The 23,938-nt window shown below is 33.8% G+C and overlaps 2 protein-coding genes and 1 pseudogene across 4 annotated transcripts; all 3 read left to right on the top strand.

The window, feature by feature from the left end:
- The first annotated feature begins 1,897 nt into the window (after positions 1–1,897).
- Positions 1,898–7,204, top strand: LOC133861529 (disease resistance protein RPV1-like). Of its 3 annotated transcripts, XM_062297317.1 has the most exons (5): positions 1,898–2,524; positions 3,167–4,268; positions 4,801–5,082; positions 5,169–6,095; positions 6,189–7,204. In XM_062297317.1, exons 1-5 carry the CDS (start codon positions 2,025–2,027, stop codon positions 6,855–6,857), a joined length of 3,480 nt encoding a protein of 1,159 aa, XP_062153301.1. In that variant the 5' UTR covers positions 1,898–2,024; the 3' UTR covers positions 6,858–7,204. The 3 variants fall into 3 exon arrangements, with proteins under 3 accessions (XP_062153301.1, XP_062153299.1, XP_062153300.1); XM_062297315.1 differs by having other exon boundaries at positions 5,169–7,204; XM_062297316.1 differs by having other exon boundaries at positions 1,900–2,524; positions 4,804–5,082; positions 5,169–7,204.
- A 2,598-nt stretch (positions 7,205–9,802) lies between these two features.
- Positions 9,803–13,669, top strand: LOC133861524 (disease resistance protein RUN1-like; annotated as a pseudogene).
- Positions 13,559–14,609, top strand: LOC133860340 (disease resistance protein RPV1-like; the record flags this gene model as incomplete). Its single annotated transcript, XM_062295965.1, has 1 exon — positions 13,559–14,609. A coding segment is annotated over one exon (1,044 nt), but the record flags the coding sequence as incomplete, so codon positions are not given.
- Between the last annotated feature and the right edge of the window lie 9,329 nt (positions 14,610–23,938).

The following is a 23,938-nucleotide window of genomic DNA, read 5'->3' as shown; positions in this document are numbered from 1 at the left end:
TATAAAAATAATTTTCATTAAGTTTTACATTACTACTTTATATTTTCCATTATTCTATTTCTTTGTATGGTTTATTCCCATCCTTAATTAGTTTAGGTTTACTTGTATGGGTCTTACATCAAATGATTAATTTAAAAAAAAGGATGTATATGAGATGTACAAAAGATGTATGTGTATCATGTCTTTATGCTACTCTTACTCCACTTAATTAAACCTTAATCCCAAATGGGTTAGTACTTTAAATCATTGCGCTTAATGCTCTGTTTGTTTCGGTGTAAAATTGTTTCCGTCGTAAAATATTTTCAGAGAAGTTATTTTTTAGAAAAATATTTTCTATCGAAATTATTTTTCGGTGTTTGGCGCACGGAAAATTACAAATACTTTTTATATTTTTATTCAATCATATTAATTTTAAAAAATTAAATTTTATTCACAACATAAAAAATATTAATATAAAATAATATAAAAAAATATATATATTTTTTTATTTGTCGCATACGGATTCCGGCAAAAGTAGTCAGAATCTGGCCATTTGTGCTGGATTCTAGCACAAAACGGCTGGATCCTAGTCAGTTGGCTGGGCTGGGAGGATTCTGGCTAGAACGGCCGGATCTATGCAGGATCCCCACCAGATGGCTGGGGATCCAGCTGTTCCAGCTAGATTTCGGCTAGTCTGGCCGGAATCTGGCACAGTACCGCCGGAATTCGGTGACGGTAGCCGAATGTTTCCGAATTCCGGCACCGGTCGGTGCCGAAATATGGCTTGTCGAGATCCGGTGATAGTCAATTGCTTGAACGTAAAGGTCAACTGCGTTGGTTAAAAGATGGTCGACTGCGTTTGCCATTTACGGAAAATGATTTACGCTTTTAAAAAGCGTAAATCATTTTCAAAATTTTCTAAGCATTTTTTGTCAAACAAAAATCATTTTTCGGTTGACTTTTATTTTCGCCTCTACCAAATACCGAAAAATGCAGAATTCATTTTTCAGAAACCATTTTACGCCGAAACAAACGGAGCATAAGTTACGAAAGCATATGCAGACGCTTTAATGTAACAACTAATTAATTTAAGGGGAAACTTCATAAAATTTCCATGATCTTCCACTTGATTTGAAACTACCCCCAAACTTTAAAAACTCTCAATTTTACTCCTCAATGTTTTAATTTGATGCAATGTTTCCCATCCGTTAGGATTTAACTATAAATTCTAACGGATGCCTATAAAATGACTAAACTGCACTCACTATGGTTTTTTTTTTTTTTTTTTTCCTTTTAATAATAACAAAATACGACTAGTGGATCACAAAACCTACAATGAGATCACCACCAGCCCTTGTCGTGGGGTTTGGTGGTGACCCAGTGCCGTGACTCATGTTGGGTGTGTGAAATTAATTTGAAATTAAGGATAAATTTTAAATTTTAAAAAAGTTTTGAGGGCATAAAGGTTATTTTACCTCTTTTGCCATTTGATTTAATGTCAAATCCTATAAATAGGGACATTGCATCAAATTAAAAGATTGAGAAGTAAAATTGAGAGTTTCTGAACTTTTAAGATAGTTTTAAATCGAATGAAAGTTTAGGAAGGTTTTGTAAAGTTTTTACATAATTTAATTTGCATTATTGACAATTGACATATACATGCACCTTCATTCCGTGAGAAGTACTTCGTCTGAAACTTGGCACAGATCCATGGCCACGCAAAAACATCATGGACCAAGTCTAATTTGACTTCCGTTTTTTAATTTTCAAAAAACGAAAGGAAGAGGAACTTGTCTTCTTACACAAAAAACAAAAACAGAAGTTTGACTTCCGTTTCCCTTTGTGATATACTAAAGAACAAGTTGTTCACGCGTACAAGTTTGATCACCAATTTTCCACGCCCAAAGAACAAATCGTACGCGCAAAGAACAAGTTGTTCACGCGTACAAGTTGATCATAAATAATGCATTTGGAAGTTGACCCTGCATTGTGAACTCCGTGTCCTTCGCCATTTCCCACTTCTGATCACCAACTCTCCTTTGGCCATGGCTGCCAGTGCCTTCCTCTCTTCCTCTTCTTCCTCCCATCCCAGCTGGACCTACGATGTCTTCTTGAGTTTCAGAGGCGAAGACACGCGCAAGAGCTTCACCGATCACCTCTACTTGGCTCTAAGAGATGCCGGAATCAACACCTTCAGAGATGATGACAAGCTCCGAAGCGGAGAAGATATCGCATCCGAACTCTTGTCGGCAATCCAAGGGTCCAAAATTTCTGTCATTGTCTTCTCTAGGAACTACGCTGAGTCCAAGTGGTGCCTGGAAGAACTTGTGAAGATCATGGAGTGTCGAAGAACGGTAAGGCAACTGGCTCTGCCAATCTTCTACGATGTTGAACCGTCGGATGTGCGCCACCAAACAGGTACTTTTGCGAAAGCATTTTTGAAACATGAAGAGCGTTACTCGTTGGACAAGGTAAGCACGTGGAGGACAGCTTTGTCTGAGGCTGCTAATTTGTCCGGATGGGATCTAAGAAACACTGCAGACGGGTAAGTGCGCTCAACCCAAACCCAATCATTTTTAGATCCTTAACTTCACTGCTATAGATTTCAAAATTGATGGAACCCTTTCTATTCCTTGCAATGTGTTAGAAGCCATTGCTCAATCCTATTGCCTTCGGTAAGGAATACGACTAAATGTGATAGATCGTTTATGTTCAAAGCTTTGCTATTACTAGCTAATATATAGGTGCAGGGAATATCAAGACAGGTTAAGTTAACGTTCACAAATTTAAATTAGTTTAATATAAAGCATTTTTCATATTTTATACTACAGCTATTTTTTTTTTCTTCTTTTCATTCGTTCTTTTGGTCCAATAGATGCTTAATTGGCTAAATAACAAGAGGTAGACCATTCTCTTTAGAAGTCTCAAGGTTTATTTGGGATTTGAGGTCTAGATCTGTATGAAAAAAAAAAAAAAAAAAAAAAAAAAAAGGAGGAAATTTTAGCAGCTAATAACTAAGTTGATACTCACAAATTTTTACAGAAAATCAAATTTGGCCAAAGTAGTGTGTTAGGGATAAAGGCCAAAATATGTTCCTTAGTACTATTAATTATCAGCTGTCATCATGAAATATTCAAATGCTTGCTTTTATGATTTGACTGTACCTAAGTTCCGAAATAATTTGCAGGCATGAAGCCAAGTTTATTAGGAAAATTGTTGAAGCGGTTTCAAAGGAACTCAACAGCACATACTTATATGTCACACTCCACCCAGTTGGAGTAGATTCTCGTGTGCAAGACATCACCTCATTGTTAGGGGTTGGAGCCAATGATGTCCGCATGGTAGGAATTTGGGGAATGGGCGGAATTGGAAAAACAACCATTTCTAAAGCCATATATAACCAACTTTTTCATAGTTTTGAAGGTAAGAGTTTTCTTGCAAATATTAGGGAAACTTCTAAGCAACCTGATGGTCTGGTTCGATTACAGAAACAACTTCTTTTTGATATCTTGAAGATGAACAAGACAAAGGTGAATAATGTTGATACAGGAATTGTTACAATACAAGAAAGACTTTGTCATAGAAAGGTACTTGTTATACTTGATGATGTAGACCAGTTGGAGCAACTCAATGCCATAGCTAGAAGTCGCGATTGGTTCGGCCCAGGAAGTAGGATTATTATAACAACTAGAGATGAGCAGTTGCTAAAGGCAATTGAAGTGGACGAAGTATATACAACCAAAGAAATGAGTGAAATTGAATCTCTAGAGCTTTTTAGTTGGCATGCCTTTAGGAATAGTTATCCCTCTGAAGATTATATGGACTTGTCAAGAAGCATCGTCGCTTATTCTGGAGGATTACCACTAGCTCTTGAAGTTTTGGGTTCTTTTATATTTTCTAGGAGCATGCAAGAATGGGAAAGCACATTGGAGAAATTGAAAAGGATTCCTCATGATCAAATTCAAAAAAAGCTTAGAATAAGCTTTGATTCACTAAGTGATAGTACTCTAAAGGATATATTCCTTGATATATCCTGTTTCTTTATCGGAATGGACAAAAGCTATGTTATACAAATATTGGAAGCATGTGGTTTTTTTGCAGAGATTGGAATTAGTGTCCTTATTCAGCGGTGTCTTCTTTCAGTTGGTGAGAGAAACAAGCTCATAATGCATGATTTGCTTCGAGATATGGGAAGAGAAATTGTTCGTGAAGAATGCCCCAAAATACCGGGAAAGTGCAGTAGATTATGGCTACATAAAGATGCACTTGATGCATTGGAAAAGGATGAGGTAAGAACTTCCTTGATAATTTTATTTAAAAAAAAATGATAAATTATATTTTACCCTCTAATTATTAAGCTATTTCAAATCACCTCTAAACTTTAAATATTGCAATTCTGCTCTTAAATTGAAATTTTTGTTTTGATTTGCTCCTTTAGTTAAATTTACCATTTAGTTTGAATAGAAAGTATAGAATGCGTCATGCATGTACATCTAGAACCTTTCAATTAGTCATGGAGGAGTCCATGGCCTTGGGTCTCCATGCCCAAAGGCCCACAGCCTCCCTCAGCCATGGAGACACGTAGCTAGATCGTGCATCTCAAGCCATGTTGACCCACGTCTTGGCTGTGAATTTCCATCACAAGGAGGCTACTACGGTAGTTTGAGGGAGTTTATTATCACTTTTTAAAGTTTTGAAGGTATTTGCAAATATAATGTTAGTTTGATGGATAAGTTTAATTTCCCCTTTCTTTTTTGATAAGAACATACTCTCAACTTTAATATAACCGGTTTAAAATTGCAACACAAATGTTTTTCTTAGCAGGGAACAGAAGCAGTTGAAGGACTTACTTTAAAATTTTCAAGATTAAATACGGTGAATTTCGGTACAAGAGCATTTATAAAGATGCAGAGATTGAGATTACTCCAACTTGATCATGTACACCTCAGTACTGGAGATTATGAACATCTTTCCAAAGAGTTAAGGTGGCTCCGTTGGCACGGATTTCCGCTAAAGCATTTGCCAAACGAATTTTACTCAAGAAATCTAGTCGCGATTGACTTGCGATATAGCAATCTCACACAAGTTTGGAAAAATTCCGAGGTATATTATACCCATAACCATTAAGCCATAAGTTTTGACGTTTTAGGTGCTAATATTTTTGATTCTGTCTTTTCTCATTTGTTCAGCAACTGTTCGAGAAGTTGAAATTCCTGAATCTCAGTCATTCCCATTACTTGATTCGGACCCCTAACTTTGCAAGACTCCCTAATCTTGAGAAACTAATACTCAAAGATTGTAGGAGTTTGTTTGAGGTTCAACAATCTATTGGAGATCTTAATAATCTTGTTTTGGTAAATTTGAAAGATTGCAAAAGTCTCGAAAGTCTGCCAAAGAGTTTCTATAGGTTAAAGTCTCTTCAAATTCTCATTCTTTCTGGTTGTTCTAAAATTGGCAATTTGGCTGACGATTTGGGGCAGATGGAATCCTTGACAACTTTTCTTGCAGATAACACTGCTATAAGACAAGTGCCACCTACCATAATACAACTGAAGAACCTCAAATACTTGTCACTTTGTGGGTGTAAAGGATCACCATCTAAGTCACTCGCTTCACTTCTTTGGCCTTGGATGTCTCCAAGGAAAAGTCCCAAGTCAGTCATGAATCTATTACCTGCTTCACTACGAGGCTTGAACTCACTAAGAGATTTACGTCTTAGAGATTGCAATTTATCAGATGATGCTATTCCTAAAGATCTTGGGAGTTTATGTTCCCTTGAATTTTTAGATCTAAAAAACAATCATTTTCGTAGCCTACCATCGAGCCTTGGCGGTCTTTCGAAGCTTCAAACTCTAATTTTGAGTAATTGCACAAAGCTTCAATCTATTCCAGATTTACCACCAAATTTGAATGTGATGTGGGCATCAGACTGCACGGCATTGGAAAGAATGCCAAATCTATCAAATCTCTCAAATATGGAACATCTATGGCTCACTAATTGCAATAAATTAGTCGAGATTTCAGGCTTGGATAAGTTATTGAAGTCCAATTGCGAGATTCAAATGGTAGGGTGCAGCAGTTTAATTACAAAAAATTTTAAACAAAGCATCCTAAAGGTTCACTCTCTCTCTCTCTCTCTCTCTCTCTCTCTCAAAATACGTATTTTTTTCAAAGTTCTGCTTATATACATCATGCTTTTGATGGTACAGGACTGTACACCGAGTGAATTTAGTGGTATTTTTGGCAGATGTATACTTGGCAGTGATATTCCTAATTGGTATCCGTATAAGGAAGAGGGACCCTCCGTATCTTTTGAAGTGCCTCGCATTATTGAAGGGATCACACTATGCTTTGTTTATTCATTATGTCCTGACAAGATGGTTTATCGTGATCCTACCAATTATGTCACTCTATGCATTACAGTAATCAATTATACCAGGAGTACGAATCAGACTAAAAAGGCAACAAACTTTGATCTAACAATCACCCATGGCGTTGAAGATCACATTTGGCAAGCCAATTTTTCTAAACGTTGGTTCGATTTGGAGGCCGGTGACCAAGTAAAGGTTATCGTAGATTGTGGGCCAAGAGTCAATGTTAAGAAAACAGGGGTTTTCCTAACATACGACACGGTTTTTGATGGAAATATGTTTCCTTATGCCTCTACATCAAATAAGGATGCCATTGTTGTTATTGACGATGGAGATGCATCTATAGATCATGTTGCAATCGAGCCTAAAAGTGGCCTTGGTGATGATCAGGAGCGGAGACGAGGATCCCATTTTAGTCGAAGGAACAGAACAAAATACTCCTCCCATTTTGTTCCAAGGAACGAGAGAGAAAACACCCATTGTTTTCCAACGAACGAGAGAGGCTAAAAGATTGAGGTGTGAACATAATCCTGATGTTAAAGCAGAATCAAGTTGTGGTTGCTTTGGCGACGATCGAGAGGCTAAAAGATTGAGGTGTGATCATGATACTGAAATGAGTAGATGACGATTGAAGAAATTAAGAAAGCTCATATCACAAGAAGCAAGTGCATTTCATGACTCTTTTCCTTTGGACCCTTTTGATTTTTTTCAGTAATTGTTTGAATTATGAATCTGGGTTTCTCGAGATTTTATTTGTATTCAAAGATCTCAATGTTGATTCTCATTTTTCTTTTAATTTTGTTGACATTTATTCTGAAGTTGTTTTAACAAGTTCTTTTGGCTTCGGTGGAGAACTTTCAATCTTTGATTTGATTTTCTGTTGATTTTATTACTGTTTGAATTTCACCTTTGTCATGGGTACTTTTGGTTTTGTTCAGATATCTCTATCAGGCTGCAAATTCAACATGCATGAGTTCTTTTACGACCAAGACCCGGAAGTTGTATAATTCAACTATATATCCTGCTATTGTAATCGTCACGTGTTGAGGTTTCTTTTTTGACACAATTATTCATGCCTTAGTTTGCATATTCTTAACGATTCTCTTTTACGATTGTTATTGTTTTGATCTTTCTTCGTTGTCACGCCTGTATGTTTTGCGGCGGTGATGTTGATTTATAGAAATTATTACGTCAACTGGGTGATAATGGAAGATAATCTATGAAGTGCTGATTGAGGAGGATATATATAGGAGAAAGAAGCACCAAAGGGGTCATCCTGATCATTGAAGAGTTGTCCGGCTGCTCAACTCAATCACTAATTCAAAGAGGTTTTACTCTCTCCGCTAGCTTGGAAGGTTCTTCTTTTCCTCTTTGGTGAAAGAGGGCAAATGTTAGAATATCTAAGAGAATATATATATATATATGAAAGCAGAGAGAGACGTAAACTAATTAAGGAAGGGAATAATAAACCATACAATAAAATAGAATAATAGAGAATATAAAGTGATAATATCAAACCTAATGAAAAATATTTTTATAAGAAAATATTCCAACTTAATATAATAATATGTAATATCAAACCTAAACTAAGAAAACATCAACGAACTAAAAGTTGTACTCTAAATCTAAGAAAGCAAAAGTAATTCCCTTAACATTACTTTGATATATATATATAAACTTTATCGTTGCTCTCTCATTCTTTTAGCTTTTATTTGAAATAATATTTAAATGATCTTTCTTTTTCTAAGCATTTAATATAAAAAAAACATTGAAATTAATTTCTATTAATTATTTTACCAATTTTTAAATAATTTTATAATAAAAATTGTTGTGCCAATAATTTTCTTTCAAAAATGGGCATCCATAAAAAAATAAAAAAATAAAAAATTGTAGAAATCGAAATCTTGCCAATCGACCATGCTTATGTTTTAACTATTTGTTACCGGCCATGAGCCATGAGGAAAAAGTGCTTGACAAAACTTTTAGTGAAATATTCTATTCAAGTGATTATCACTTGAATAAAATAATTACTTGAAAAATTCACTCAAAAATAAATAAATAAATACTTGAAATTAAACTAAAAGGCTGCAGGCCATCATTGACCTATAGAGAGGAAAAATGGATACCAGGATTGAGAATAAGGTGGTTATAATGAGTAATGCATTATACTTACGAGTAATGCTAAATATGAATCTAATAATTATCTTATAATACTGATGTGGTAGTCTTAATTACTCTTTGGATCGAACTTTGTTAAGAAAAAAAAAAAGAAAAAAAAAAAAAGAAGAAATTATTATTAGATGCTTTTTTGGTACATGTGGTAGAAGTTATTATCAAACAGTTTCAAAATGAATTATAAGTTTGTAGCATTACTCAGATTTTTCGGGTTTGTTTTGTCTTTGGTGCCCTCTTTTCAACGAATTTGCTGGATTCGTGATGCGCTTTTGACTCTGGAAACCAATGTAAAGCCTGAATTTACGGTCATATTGATCAGAATTGGAATTTTTTTTATTTTATTTTTTATTTTTTTTACTCTGTAGCCACATCTATTATATGGGTTGAAGTAACAAGAAGAAAAGATACTTTGAATGAGAAGTTTCTCAGAGAATGTGGTCTTAACAACTTTATTGAATGTCAGAATGTGTGATAAGATTCGTGCTGCGATTTTGACTCTTGAAATCGATGTCAGCCTGGCTTTATGGCCACATCTATTCTATATTAAATCAAGGAGGTAGAGATATATCAAGTTGGAGCCAAAGAGGTAGAGATATACCTAAAGTAATACGGGTTGAAATAACAATGAACAAAAGTGTTTTTGTAAGCGGTAGGATTGTTTCAATTTTTGTTTGTAAAATTACTCTTTAACACATTATAATTGATCAGTTAATAAACATATCGATATAATTTTATTCTATCCCTAAGTAATCTTAGCACGCATACAATAAAATTGTTTTACGATTATCTACAGTTGTCTGTATGCTGCTCATACTCAACTTAATTAAACCTTAATCCCAAATGGATGAAGACTTTAAATCATTACGCTTAACTTACGGAAGCAAATGCAAACACTTTTACGATCGATGATTCAACCCTAATTTTTTTTAGAGATGTAATAAATTTTTCATTTAAAAGTTGTTATGGTGTGAATAAAGGTAGAGAATAATTAATCAAAATTAATCTTGCGTTGTGCAGTTTAACTGTTTAAGTTTTCCCTAAAAACTTAATTTATCCCGTTACGAATTTAGGTTCTTTAACATAAGCCATGAAAAACAAACAAACAAAAGGAAGAGGAACTTGTCTTCGATCTTACACACTAAAAAAAAAAAAAAAAAAAAAAAAAAAAAAAAAAAAAAAAAAAAAAAAAGAGACAAGCAAACAAGAAAGAAAGAAAGCAAGCTGGACAAAAACAGACAGAAAGAACCAAGTTGTTCACGCGTACAAGTTGGATCACTAATGTCAACGCCCAATATTGGCATAAATAATGCATTAGGAAGTTGACCCTGCATTGTGAACGCCGCGTTCTTCGCCATTTTCCACTTCTCACCAATTCTCCTTTGGCAATGGCTGCCAGTGCCTTCCTCTCTTCTTCTTCTTCCTCCCATCCCAGCTGGACCTACAACGTCTTCTTGAGTTTCAGAGGCAAAGACACGCGAAAGAATTTCACCGACCACCTCTACTTCGCTCTCAGAGATGCCGGAATCAATACCTTCAGAGATGACAACGAGCTCCGAAGAGGAGAAGATCTCGCATCCGAACTCTTGTCGGCAATCCAAGGGTCCAAAATTTCTGTCATTGTCTTCTCTAGGAACTACGCGGAGTCCAGGTGGTGTCTGGAGGAACTTGTGAAGATCATGGAGTGCCGAAGAACGGTGAGGCAACTGGTTCTGCCAATCTTCTACGATGTTGAACCGTTGGATGTGCGCCACCAAACGGGTAGTTTTGCGCAAGCATTTTTGAAACATGAAAAGCGGTACTTGTCGGACATAAACAGGGTGATTAGGTGGAGGAGAGCTCTGTTTGAGGCCGCTAATTTGTCCGGGTGGGATCTAAAAAATACTGCAGACGGGTAAGTGCGCTCTACCCAATCATATTTTTATCTTTAACTTTACTGCTATAGATTTCTAATTTGATGGACATAAATAATAATAATAATAATAATAATAATAATAATAATAATAATAATAATAATAATAATAATAGGATGGAACCGTATTCCTTGCAAAGTGTTAGAAGTGATTGCTCAATCCTATTGTCTTCAATAAGGAATAACACTAAATGTGATAGATCGTTTATGTTCAAATTTTCCCAAAAAACTCGTTAATAATAGATCGATGCAGATAATATCAAGACAGGCTATGTTAAAGTTAACAAATTTAAATTCGGTTAACGTAAATATCTCAGAAAGAATTTTTCATATTCTATACTACAGCAAATTCATGTATATACTTCCACCTTTTTTTCATTCGACAAGAGGTAGACCTTTCTCTTTTTAAGTCTCAGGGTTTAGTTGGGATTTGATGTCCAGATTTTTTTATGAAAAGAAAGGGAAATTTTAGCAGCTAACTAAATTCATACTCACAAATGTTTACATAGATTCACGTATGCAACATAATTGTATGGTATCTAAAGTTTAGTTTCTTTAATTTGGTCCAAGTAGTATTTTAAGTACTAGTGTCTTGGGGATAATGGCCAAAATATGCTCTGAGTTTTTATCTGTCATCATGAAATATTTACTATATTCAAATGCTTCCTTGTATGATTTGACTCTACCTAACTTCCAAAATAATTTGCAGGCATGAAGCCAAGTTTATTAGGAAAATTGTTGAAGCGGTTTAAAGGGAACTCAACAGCATATACTTATATGTCACACTCTACCCAGTTGGAATAGATTCTCGTGTGCAAGACATCACTTCATTGTTAAGGGTCGGAGCCGATGATGTCCGCATGGTAGGAATTTGGGGAATGGGCGGAATTGGAAAAACAACCATTTCTAAAGCCATATATAACCAATTTTTTCATAGTTTTGAAGGCAAGAGTTTTCTTGCAAATATTAGGGAAACTTCTAAGAACCCTGATGGTCTGGTTCGATTACAGAAGCAATTTCTTTCTGATATCTTGAAGACGGACAAGATAAAGGTCAATAATGTTGATACAGGAATTGCTATAATACAAGAAAGACTTCGTCATAGAAGGGTGCTTGTTATACTTGATGATGTAGACCAGTTGGAGCAACTCAATGCCATAGCTAGAAGTCGTGACTGGTTTGGCCTAGGAAGTAGGATTATTATAACAACTAGAGATGAGCAATTGCTAAAGGCACTTGAAGTGGACGAAGTATATACAGCTAAAGAAATGAGTGAAAATGAATCTATGGAGCTCTTTAGTTGGCATGCCTTTAGGAGTAGTCATCCCACTGAAGATTATATGGACTTGTCAAGAAGTGTCGTTGCTTATTGTCGAGGATTACCACTAGCTCTTGAAGTTTTGGGTTCTTTCCTCTTCGCTAGGAGCATGCAGGATTGGAAAAGTGCATTGGAGAAATTGAAAAGGATCCCTAATGATCAAATTCAAACAAAACTTAGGATAAGCTTTGATGCACTAAGCGATAGTACTCAAAAGGATATATTCCTTGATATATCTTGTTTTTTTATCGGAATGGACAAAAACTATGTTATACAAATATTGGATGCCTGTGGTTTTTTTGCAGATATTGGAATTAGTGTCCTCATTCAACGGTGTCTTCTTTCAATTGGTGAGAGAAACAAGCTCATAATGCATGATTTGGTTCGAGACATGGGAAGAGAAATTGTTCGTGAAGAATACCCCAAAATACCTGGAAAGTGGAGTAGATTATGGTTGCATGAGGATATACTTCATATATTCGCAAACCATATGGTAAGAACTTCCTCTATTAAAAAAAATAAAAATAATGGATAAATTATATTTTACCTCTAAATTTCAAATCACCTCTAAACTTTAAATTATTGCAATTCATCCTTTAAATTGAAATTTATGTTTTGTTAATTTGGATGTAAAGTATAGAATGTGTCATGCACATACATCTACACCCACAATCAAGTTGTGGGTCTCTGGCCATGGTGACCTACGGCTAGGCCGTGAATCTCCATGGCAAGGAGAGGCTATGGTAGATTATTCTTCTTATTATTATTTAAGGGGCATAATTTTATTTTTATACATCTAATGCGGGTTATACTGTTCAGAACATGCCAAATTGGTCACATTGAGAATTTTTCATTCAATTTAACAGAAAAAATCAATGGATAGGGTAACCTGAAAGCGTTGTGTAGTTTGAGGGGGTTGATTGTTACTTTTAAAGTTTGGAAGGTATTTGCAAATAGAGTTTTAATTCAAGTTTCCCCTTTCTTTAATCATAAGTGTATAAAAAACTCTCAACTTTAATTTAACCGCTTTAAAATTGTGGCACACAATTTTTTTTCCATAGCAGGGAACAGAAGCAGTTGAAGGACTTACTTTAAAATTGCCAAAATTAAGTAAGGTTAGTTTCAGTACAAGAGCATTTATAAAGATGCAGAGTCTGAGATTACTCCAACTTGATCATGTACAACTCACTGGAGATTATGAACATCTTTCCAAAGACTTAAGGTGGCTCCGTTGGCATGGATTCCCACTTCAGTTTTTGCCAAACGACTTTTACACAAGAAACCTAGTTGCAATTGACTTGCAATATAGCAATCTCACACAAGTTTGGAAAAATTCCGATGTATATTATACCCATACCCATTAAGCCATAAGTTTTGACTTTTTAGGTGCTAATATTTTTGTTTCTTTCTTTTTTGGGGTAATTACCTTTTTTCCTCATCAACTACCAGCCATTGTCAACATGCTCCTATGAACTGACACATCAACCAAAAGAGAGCATCCAACTACCAACTTTACACACTTTGCCCCCTTCCGTCAGTTTAATTCGTAAAAAAACATAAATGCCCTCAACTTTTTTAAACATATTAATTTTAATATTTTTTTTATTAATTACTGTTGGAGGGCATTTTGGTCTTTAAACCAAAATTAACGCTCAAAAATGGAATATTCAGTCCAAGTTAACGGAATTCCTTGACGGAAGGGGGCAAAGTGTGTAAAGTTGGTAGTAAGATGCTCTCTTTTGGTCGAGGTGTTAGTTCATGGGGGCATGTTGATAATGGCTGGTAGTTGATGGGGGGAAAAGGTAAGTACCCCTTCTTTTTTCATTTGTTCAGCAACTGTTCAAGAAGTTGAAATTCCTAAATCTCAGTCATTCCCATTACCTGACTCGGACTCCTAACTTTGCAAGACTCCCTAATCTTGAGAAACTAATACTCAAAGATTGTACGAGTTTGTTTGAGGTTCACCAGTCTGTTGGAGATCTTAATAATCTCATTTTGGTAAATTTGAAAGATTGCAGAAGTCTTGAAAGTCTGCCAAGGAGTTTCTATAAGTTGAAGTCTCTTCAAACTCTCATTCTTTCTGGTTATTCTAAATTTGACAATTTGCCTGATGAGTTGGGCGAGATGGAATCCTTGACAACTTTTCTTGCAGATAACACTGCTATAAGACAAGTGCCACATACCATAGTACAATTGAAGAACCTCACATGCTTGTGGTTGTGTGGGTGTAAAGGATCGGCATCTAAATCACTCCCTTCACTCCTTTCGTCTTGGATATCCCCAAGGAAAAGTCCAAAGTCGGTCAATCTATTGCCTGCTTCATTGCAAGGATTGAACGCACTAAGAGAATTATCTCTCAGTCATTGCAATTTATCAGATGATGCAATCCCTAAAGATCTTGGGAGTTTATATTCCCTTGAATCTTTAAATCTAGAAAACAATCATTTTCGTAGCCTACCATCGAGCCTTGGTGGTCTTTCGAAGCTTCAAAGTCTCTTTTTAGATAATTGCACAAAGCTTCAGTCTATTCCAGATTTACCACCAAATTTGAATCAGATGCGGGCATCACACTGTGTGGCATTGGAAAGAATGCCAAATATATCAAATCTCTCAAATATGGAATGGTTGCACCTCCCTAATTGCAATAAATTAGTCGAGATTCCAGGCTTGGATAAGTTGTTGAAGTCCATTTGGGAGATTCAATTGGTAGGGTGCAGCAATTTAACAAATACTTTTAAACAAAGCATCCTACAGGTTCTCTCTCTCTCTATCTCTCTAAATACTTATTTTTTTCATAGTACTGCTTATATACATCATGGTTTTGATGGTACAGAAATGGATTCCGAGTGAATTTGATGATAGTTTTAACATTTGTCTTCCTGGCAATGATATTCCTGATTGGTTTACGTATAAGGAAGAGGGACCCTCCGTATCTTTTGAAGTGCCTCGCATGATTGAAGGGTTCACACTATGCATTGCTTATTCATTATGTCCTGACAAGATGGTAGATGGTGATCTTACCAATTATGTCCCTCTACACTTTACAGTAATCAATTATACCAAGAATATCATTCACACTGAATTTGCAGAATCATTTTATCTATCAATCGCCCATGACATTGAAGATCACATTTGGCAAGTGGCTATTGGTAAAATTTTGTTCGATTTCGAGGCCGGTGACGAAGTAGAGGTTAACGTATATACTCGGCCAGGAGTCAATGTTAAGAAAACAGGGGTTTTCCTAATATATGACAGGGTTGTAGATGGAAGTATGGTTCATTATGCCTCTACATCGAATAAGGATGCCGTTGTTGTTAGTGACGATGGAGATGCATCTATAGATCATGTTGCAATCAAGTCTAAAAGAGGCCTTGGTGATGATAAATCAGAATCAAGCCATGGTTGCTTTGACGACGATCGAGAGGCTAAAAGATTGAGGTGTGATCATGATATTGAAATGAGTATAGATGATGATTGAAGAAAATAAGAAAGCTCATATCACAAGAAGCAAGTGCATTTCATGACACTTTTCCTTTGGACCCTTTTCATTTTTTTCAGTAATTGTTTGAATTATGAATCTGGGTTTCTCGAGATATGATTTGTATTCAAAGATTTCAATGTTGATTCTCATTTTTCTTTTGATTTTGTTGACATTTATTCTGAAGTTGTTTTAATGAGTTCTTTTGGCTTTGGTGGATAACTTTCAATCTTTGATTGGATTTTCTGTTGATTTTATTAATATTTGAATTTCACGTTTGTTTCCTTAATTTGTCATGGGTACTTTTGGTTTTGTTCAGATATCTCTATCAGGCTGCAAATTCAACATGAGTTCTTTTACCAAGACCCGGAAGTTGTATAATTCAACTATATATCCTGCTATTGTAATCGTCACGTGTTGAGGTTTCTTTTTTGACACAATTCATGCCTTAGTTTGCATATTCTTAACGATTCTCTTTTACGATTGTTATGGTTTTGCAGTAGTTATGTTGGTTTATAGAAATAATTACATCAACTGAGTGATAATAGAGGAGAAATTATGTGAAGCATCATCTTGATAACAACCTTCAATTCCTTTTTGTTTGAAATATATGCCTCTCAAACATTCCAAATCAACATGAGGTGTGACATTTAATTTTAATTTAATCCATATAAATTAAAGAGAAATGCTAAAGCATCTTCTGGTGTTCTCCTAGAATGACATAGATGTAATTAAAAAATTACATCTATGTCCTTTTGAATGGCATAGTTGTAATTTTTTAATTAAAAAAATTACATTTATGTCATTCCAGGATATATAACACTAGGAAAACACAAGAAGATGCTCTAGCATTCCTCTAAATTAAAACATGTTAAAATCTTTGTGCCCATATGAATAATTTATAACAAAAAAGAAGTATAAAGAAAAAAAAAATAGCAAGAATAAAACATGGTTTAATCTAATTACCTAAGCATTAATAAAAAATTAGCATGAGTCTATGATATTGTTAGTGTGATATCTATTATATTTAATACAAATAAAATCCAAGTAATTTTAAACATTTAAAAAAAATACTAAACAAACTAAACAAAATATTTTTTTACGAATACAAAATAAAACAAAATCTTTCATTAAACATTTAACGCAACCAAATAAATCCTCACATTATGTTCAATGCTTAATATCTTTTTGATGTTTCAAAAATATTTTTATTCCTTTTATACACAACAATCAAATAAATTTTTTGCCTTGTTTTGCTTCCACAAGCATAAAAATAGTTAAAAATTGAGTAAATTACATGAAAGAAAAAAAAAATAATGGAAAACATTAGTCTTTATCTTAGTTTAATTCATATACATTAAAACATGTTTAAATCTTTGTTCACACAGGTATACATAGTTTAAAATGAAAAGCATAAAGACAAAAAGAAAAATTCAAGAAGAATACATAGTTTAATCCAAATATCAAAGCATTAATACAAAATTAGTAGGAATCTTTGTGTGATACCTATATAAACATTTTTTATGAAAATTTATTCACATCGGCAGACGTGGTTGAAAAAGGAAAATAAAAAAAAAAAATCTAGAGTCTAATTATAAAAATGCATAAAACACAAAGTCCTTCAACCTCAACAAAACCCAAAATAATAATAATAATAATAATAATAATAATAATAATAATAAAATATTTAAAAAAACAAAATAAAATTATGTACTCCAACAATCTGTTCTTATCTTGAATGTTACTGATGTATGCTCTTGATTTCACAATTCAAAATGTTTCAAACCCTAAAAAAGAGGTATAAACAACCAATTTAAGAGAGTAATATGACTTTTCAACTTGTATGGGTTTTTTTTAGAATTAATGCATACAATAAATATATGGTCAATTATAGGTAGTTAATGTAGTACGTTCTTAGTTTTAAATTTTGTCTCTTTATAATTTTGGAGAGTCGTAAATTCTGAAACCATAATATTGTACATTAAAATTTTGAACTTAATGAAATCTCATATAAGGAAAATTTTTTAAATAAAATTTTGGAAAAAAAAAATATCTGACCACTTAGAATTAATGCATGTTTTTAATTTTAATTCTTTTAAAAAAAAAATCTCACAACTTAATGCGGCTATAATGACACTTAATGATATAATGTGAAAAAAAATCATTATTTTGGTCTTGAAGATTAACACCCATGATCTTTTTCATTAAAGCACAATAAATTTATTAAAATTATGACAAAACCGGTTCAACTTTTAAAATTCACAGGTATTTTTTACTTAAAAAATTATGGGTTCACGCCACGTGTCATAATTCTCCATTGCATAAAGAACATTGCATGAATATATAAATCATATAAAATTTTATTATCAAAAGAACTATAATTTTAGTTTTAATCCATATAAATTAAAACATTTGAAATATTCTCATATGTGTAGTTTAAAATGAAAAGAAGTGTAAAGAAAAAAAAAAATAACAAGAGAAAAACCTGGATTTTGATTATCAAAGCATTAATAGTAGGAATCTATGATATTGTTAGTGTGATACGTACCTATTATGTTTCAATAAAAATAAAAACAATATAATTTTGAATATTTAAAAAAAAAAATACAAATTTAATGCTTAATTAACTCTTTAGTGTGTTAAAAGCATTTATGTTCCTTTTGTGCACAATAATCAAATAAAAATTTGTCTTTTTTGGATTTCAAAAGCAAAATAACACTTCCAGAAAATCATGAAAATCACATAAAAGAAAACACTACAAAAATACAAGCATTTTGACGCGTGTCTACAGTACCCGTTACTGTAGACACGCGTCCAATTTGACACGTGTCCTTGGAGACACGTGTCAAATTGTAACATCTTCACAATTGGACGCGTGTATTTATTACACGTGTCCAATTGGACACGCGTACTTTTACACACGTCCAATTGGACACGTGTATTAAATACACGCGTCTAATTGGACACGTGTATTATTACACGCGTCCAATTGGACACGTGTATTATAATACACGCGTCCAATTGGACACGTGTAATAATACACGTGTCCAATTGGACACGAGTATTAAATACTCGTGTCCAAATGGACGCGTGTAATAATACACGTGTCCAATTTTGACACGTGTATTAAGTACGAGGAATGCTAGAGCATCTCCTTGTGTTCTCCTGGTGTTCTCCTGGAATGGCATTGATGTAATTTTTTTGATTAAAAAATTACATCTATGCCATCCAAAAGGACATAAATGTAATTTTTTAATTACATCTATGCCATTGTAGGAGAACACCAGGAGATGTTCTAGCATTTCTCATTAAGTACATGTGTCCAACTGTTATTTTTCCCAAAAATAAATTTAAAAACAAAAAATGTGTTGTGTTAATTTTTTGAAACCAAAAAAAAAAAAAAAACTCCTTATCTTATTAACCATACAAATCTGTGAAAATACGGTGTACATAACTTATACACATAAAATTAGATTTGAAAACTATATGCTATATGTAAATTCTATGCTTGGAATTTATACTTTTTAGGTTCCTTATTTATATATATATAGTATACTAATAAGTACGTAAACCCTAACCTAATTTACATATTGTACTATATGCATAATTAAACAAATTTGGTGTTATATATATAATTAAACCAAATAGTTCAAATTAGGGTTTAGTTTTGTACACCATCTACGTTTAGAAACAAAAAAAAAAAAAAAAAATTAAAACATAACAAAGTTGAAAAACCTATAATTAATACTATATATATAGATATGCATGCATGTAAACGGTTTATAAACTATATATAGTACATACACTTAGGGTTATGGTTTTTTGCTATATAAAATACATACACTTATGATTAGAGTTTATATGATGAGTTCTATATATATATATATGGTATACTCATAAGTACGTAAACTCTAACCCTAAATTGACATATTGTACTATATGCATAATTAAACCAAATCTCTGCTATATATATGTAGACCCAAAAAAAAAAAAAAAAAAAATTGCAACATGAATTTAAGTTAGGGTTTATAGCTATATATAGTATATATACGTAGAGTTAGGGTTTATGGCTATACATAGTATATAATATATACACATAGAGTTATGGTTTATAACTATATATAGCCATATACACGTAGAGTTATGGTTTATGGCTATACATAATATATAATATATATACGTAGAGTTAGGGTTTATAACTATATATAGCCATATACACGTAGTGTTATGGTTTATGGCTATACATAATATATAATATATACACGTAGAGTTAGGGTTTATATCTATATATAGTATAGGGGATTAGGGTTTATAGATATATATAGTATATATATTTAGGGTTAGGGTTTTTAGCTATATATATATATATATATAACATACACTTAAGATTAGGGTTCATGGCTATATATAGTATATACACATAGGGTTAGGGGTAGTATAGTATAAATACTTATACTTAGTGTCATGGTTTAAATTTAGGGTTTATATTTAGATTTAATTTATAGTTTATGTTTTAGTTTTAGGGCTTAGGGTTTATCAATGTGTACATGCAGTACATGCAGTGTATAAACTTAGGGTTGCATGGGTTTATATAAAATAGATATAATATATATATATATATATATATATATATATATATATATATATATATATATATATATATATATAAAATATATTAAATATATATATAATATATTTTATATATAATTATAATATTAGAAAAATCGCATTTGGAGACGTGTATTTATATACACGTCTCCAATTGGGCACGTGTACGCAATTGTTTGGCCAGGTGCTGCGCGGGAGTTCTCCCGCGCGCCACCTGGCCAAACGTTATAACATATATATCTTATATAATTTTTAAAAATATAATAATTTAGAAATAAAATATATTATTTAAATTATATATATATATTTATATATAAGAAATCGGTAGCTTCCAGAGGAAGCTACCCATTTCTGCACTCTCACTCTCTCTCTCTCTCTCTCTCTCTCTCTCTCTCTCTCTCTCTCTCTCTCTGTCTCTCCCGCGAGCTCAGTCGGCCGGCGTGGTGAGCTCTCTGCCGTGTCTCCGGCGTCGTCACCTCTCCCACTCACCGACTGTCTCTCTCTCACCGACCCTCCCTCTCTCTCGCTCTCCCTCTCTCACAGCCCGACCGCCTCTCTCTCTCTCTCTCTCTCTCTCTCTTTCTCTCTCTTTCTCTCTCTACTAGGACGTCCCTCCGGCAGCTTGGCACGGCCGTCGGTTTCATTTCCTCCGGTCAGTGTCTATCTCTCTCTCTCTCTGTTCAGTGGCCGGTTGATATATGTTATATATATATACATTTGCTAACTTATATATTGTTTCTTCACAATATATTCCGAATATGCAGGTATATATATAAGGAGCCCTAAATCCACAAACCGGCAGTGAGTATTTTGCCCCTTAAATTTGTATTTCATTTTTTGTTCCACATGTAAATTTGTACTAACTATATATATATTGTAATAATTTTTATTTGTTCTTGATTGATAATTGTAATAATTTTTGGACTGTATTCTATTTTTTTATTGCAATGTTGCTGAATTAGTGTAATTTGTATGCTTATATTTCTGTTTTTTTTTTTTTTTTTTTTTTTTGGGTTTTCATGGACTAGGTATTTCATTTTTGCTATAGTTTGTGTTTTTGTTTTTAACAATGCTGCATGTATTTTTGTGTTAGTACACATTTGATAATTTTTTTTGTGTAGGCGTTTGTATTTTTGTGTCATTTAGTGTTATATGTATTTTTGTTTTTTTGGAAGCCATGTTCTTTTTTGCCATGTTGTGTTTTTATTGTTTTTAATTTTTTCTATCCTAATTTTTTATTTGAGAGGTTATATATATATATATATATATATTTGAATGTGTTATTATGGATTACAATGTTTTTTTGTTAGTCAAACAAAATCAAACAATGTCCGATATTAGTTTAACGTTATAAACCAACGATGACACTTTTGAAAATAATAAATGGGAAAACAAAATAAAATGGGTTTGAAAGTTTTTAATTTTTTCTGTCCTAATTTTTTATTTGAGAGGTTATATATATATATAAACCAACGATGACACTTTTGAAAATAATAAATGGGAAAACAAAATAAAATGGGTTTGAAAGTTTTTAATTTTTTCTGTCCTAATTTTTTATTTGAGAGGTTATATATATATATATATATATATATTTGAATGTGTTATTATGGATTACAATGTTTTTTTGTTAGTCAAACAAAATCAAACAATGTCCGATATTAGTTTAGCGTTATAAACCAACGATGACACTTTTGAAAATAATAAATGGGAAAACAAAATAAAATGGGTTTGAATAAAAAAAGAAAAAATTAAAATTGACCGTCTACTTTTTTAAGAAATACTTAAACTCCAACCCTAAACTTTATATCCTAAAATCATAACCATAAAACCTACACAAAAATAAACCCTTAAATAAACTCTGAATCCTACACGTTCTAAAAAAAAACCCTTACCCTAAATCCTAAACCCTAAAAAAAAAAAAAACCTACACTTTCAAACCCTAAAAACCCTAACCCTAAACCTTAAACCCTAAACCCTTAAAAAAAAAATATCCTACACTTTCTAAAAAAAGAAACCCTAACACTAAAAACAAAAATCCTAACCTTAAACCCTAACCCTAAGAAACTAAAACCCTAAACCCTAAACCCTAATCCTAGATCCTTAAAAAAAAAAAAAAATTCCTACACTTTCTAAATAAAAACCCTAACCCTAAACCATAACGAACCCTAAACCCTAAACCCTAAAAAAAAAATATCCTACACTTTCTAAAAAAAGAAACTCAAACACTAAAAACAAAAATCCTAACCTTAAACCCTAAACCCTAAAAAAAAATATCCTACACTTTCTAAAAAAAGAAATCCTAACACAAAAAACAAAAATCCTAACCTTAAACCCTAAACCCTAAGAAACTAAAACCCTAAACCCTAAACCCTATTCCTAGATCCTTAAAAAAAAAAAAAAAAAAAAAAAAAAAAAAAAGTTTCTAAGTGGCATGGGTCTGGGGTATGAGAAGATTCCGGCGTGCCGTAATGACTGTATGTTATTCTGGAAAGACAATAAAGAATTAGATTCATGTACCGTATGTGGAAAGTCTAAGTGGAGGGCTGATACACATGTAGATGATGATGGTGAGATCATATCAGCGAGAAAAAAACGTCCGGTGAAGATCTTGAGGTGGTTTCCACTCATCTCACGGTTGCAGAGGTTATTCATGTCTGAGCATACTACGCCCCATATGAGATGGCATGCAGAAGGCCGCACTAGGGATGGCGTATTGAGGCACCCAGCCGACGGTGAGGCATGGAGATCGTTTGACATTTTACATCCAGATTTTATGACAGAGAGTAGGAACGTCCGGCTTGGTTTGACAGCAGATGGATTTAATCCATTTGGGAACATGAGCACATCCCACAGCACATTCGATGCTTCAAAGAAGGAAAATTTTATTATGTGATCCCAGTTGATGTGGACAATAAACGACTTGTCAGCGTATGCAGATTTATCTGGTTGGCCTAACATGGGTGCGAAGGCATGCCCTTGCTGTATGCAATCGACACGTTCTATACGCTTAAAGAACGGATGTAAATTTTGCTATATGGGGCACAGGAGATACTTGCCGCCTGAACATCTGTGGCGGTTGAACAGGAGAACATTTGACGGTACTGAAGAATTTGACAGCGCGCCGATTGTGCCATGTGGAGACGAGGTCCTCCAACAGTTGGACTGAGTTGCGTTTGGGGATGAGACCGTGGGTAAGAAGAAGAGACGGAAGAAGCGGAAGAAGGGTGCAGGGAGTTCCGATGTTATATGGAAGAAGAAAAGTATATTTTTCAGATTGCCGTATTGGAAAGACAATTTGCTTCGGCACAATCTTGATGTTATGCACATAGAGAAAAATGTCATGGACAATATACTTGGCACTATTTTGGATATAAAAGGGAAAACGAAGGACAACTTGGCAGCTCGGCTGGACTTGCAGGAAATGGGATTGAGACCTAAGTTGCATCCGTTCACGGCCGCAAATGGTAAAACGTATATTCCCGCTGCCTGTCACACCATGTCTAGAGAGGATAAAGAAAATTTTCTGAAGGTTCTTCGAAATGTGAGGGTCCCGGACGGATACGCCTCGAACATTTCACGATGTGTTCGGCTCAAGGACCGTACAATTTCCGGCTTGAAGAGCCATGACAGCCATATACTGATGCAACAGCTTCTCCCAATTGCACTGCGTAAGTCATTGCCAGATAAAGTTGTTAGACCTCTTTTGGAGATTTCTGCATTTTTTAGAGGCATATGCTCAACCAAGCTATCACAAGTAGATATGGACCAACTGCAGGGTGACATCTGTATCACTTTGTGCAAGCTAGAACAGATATTCCCTCCAGGGTTTTTTACCAGTATGGTCCACTTGGTCGTGCATCTTGTGCGCGAGTGTAGACTCGGCGGACCCATAAAGTATAGATGGATGTACCCGGCAGAGAGGTAAAATTCGGCGTAATATGTATATATATATATATATTTCGATTTAATTGTAACCTTAATTGACGACAATTAAATTGTCGTGTATGTGTGTACACCAGGAGTCTTGGGAATTTCAAGTCTAATGTGCGCAGTAAAGCGGCCCCTGAGGGGTGCATTGTGGAGGGGTACATAGTGACCGA

This window comes from Alnus glutinosa, chromosome 2 (genome assembly GCF_958979055.1).
Source record: "Alnus glutinosa chromosome 2, dhAlnGlut1.1, whole genome shotgun sequence".
Lineage (NCBI taxonomy): Eukaryota > Viridiplantae > Streptophyta > Magnoliopsida > Fagales > Betulaceae > Alnus > Alnus glutinosa.
The sequence above is the reverse complement of the archived record's forward strand: the minus strand, read 5'-3'. Positions and strand labels throughout refer to the sequence as shown.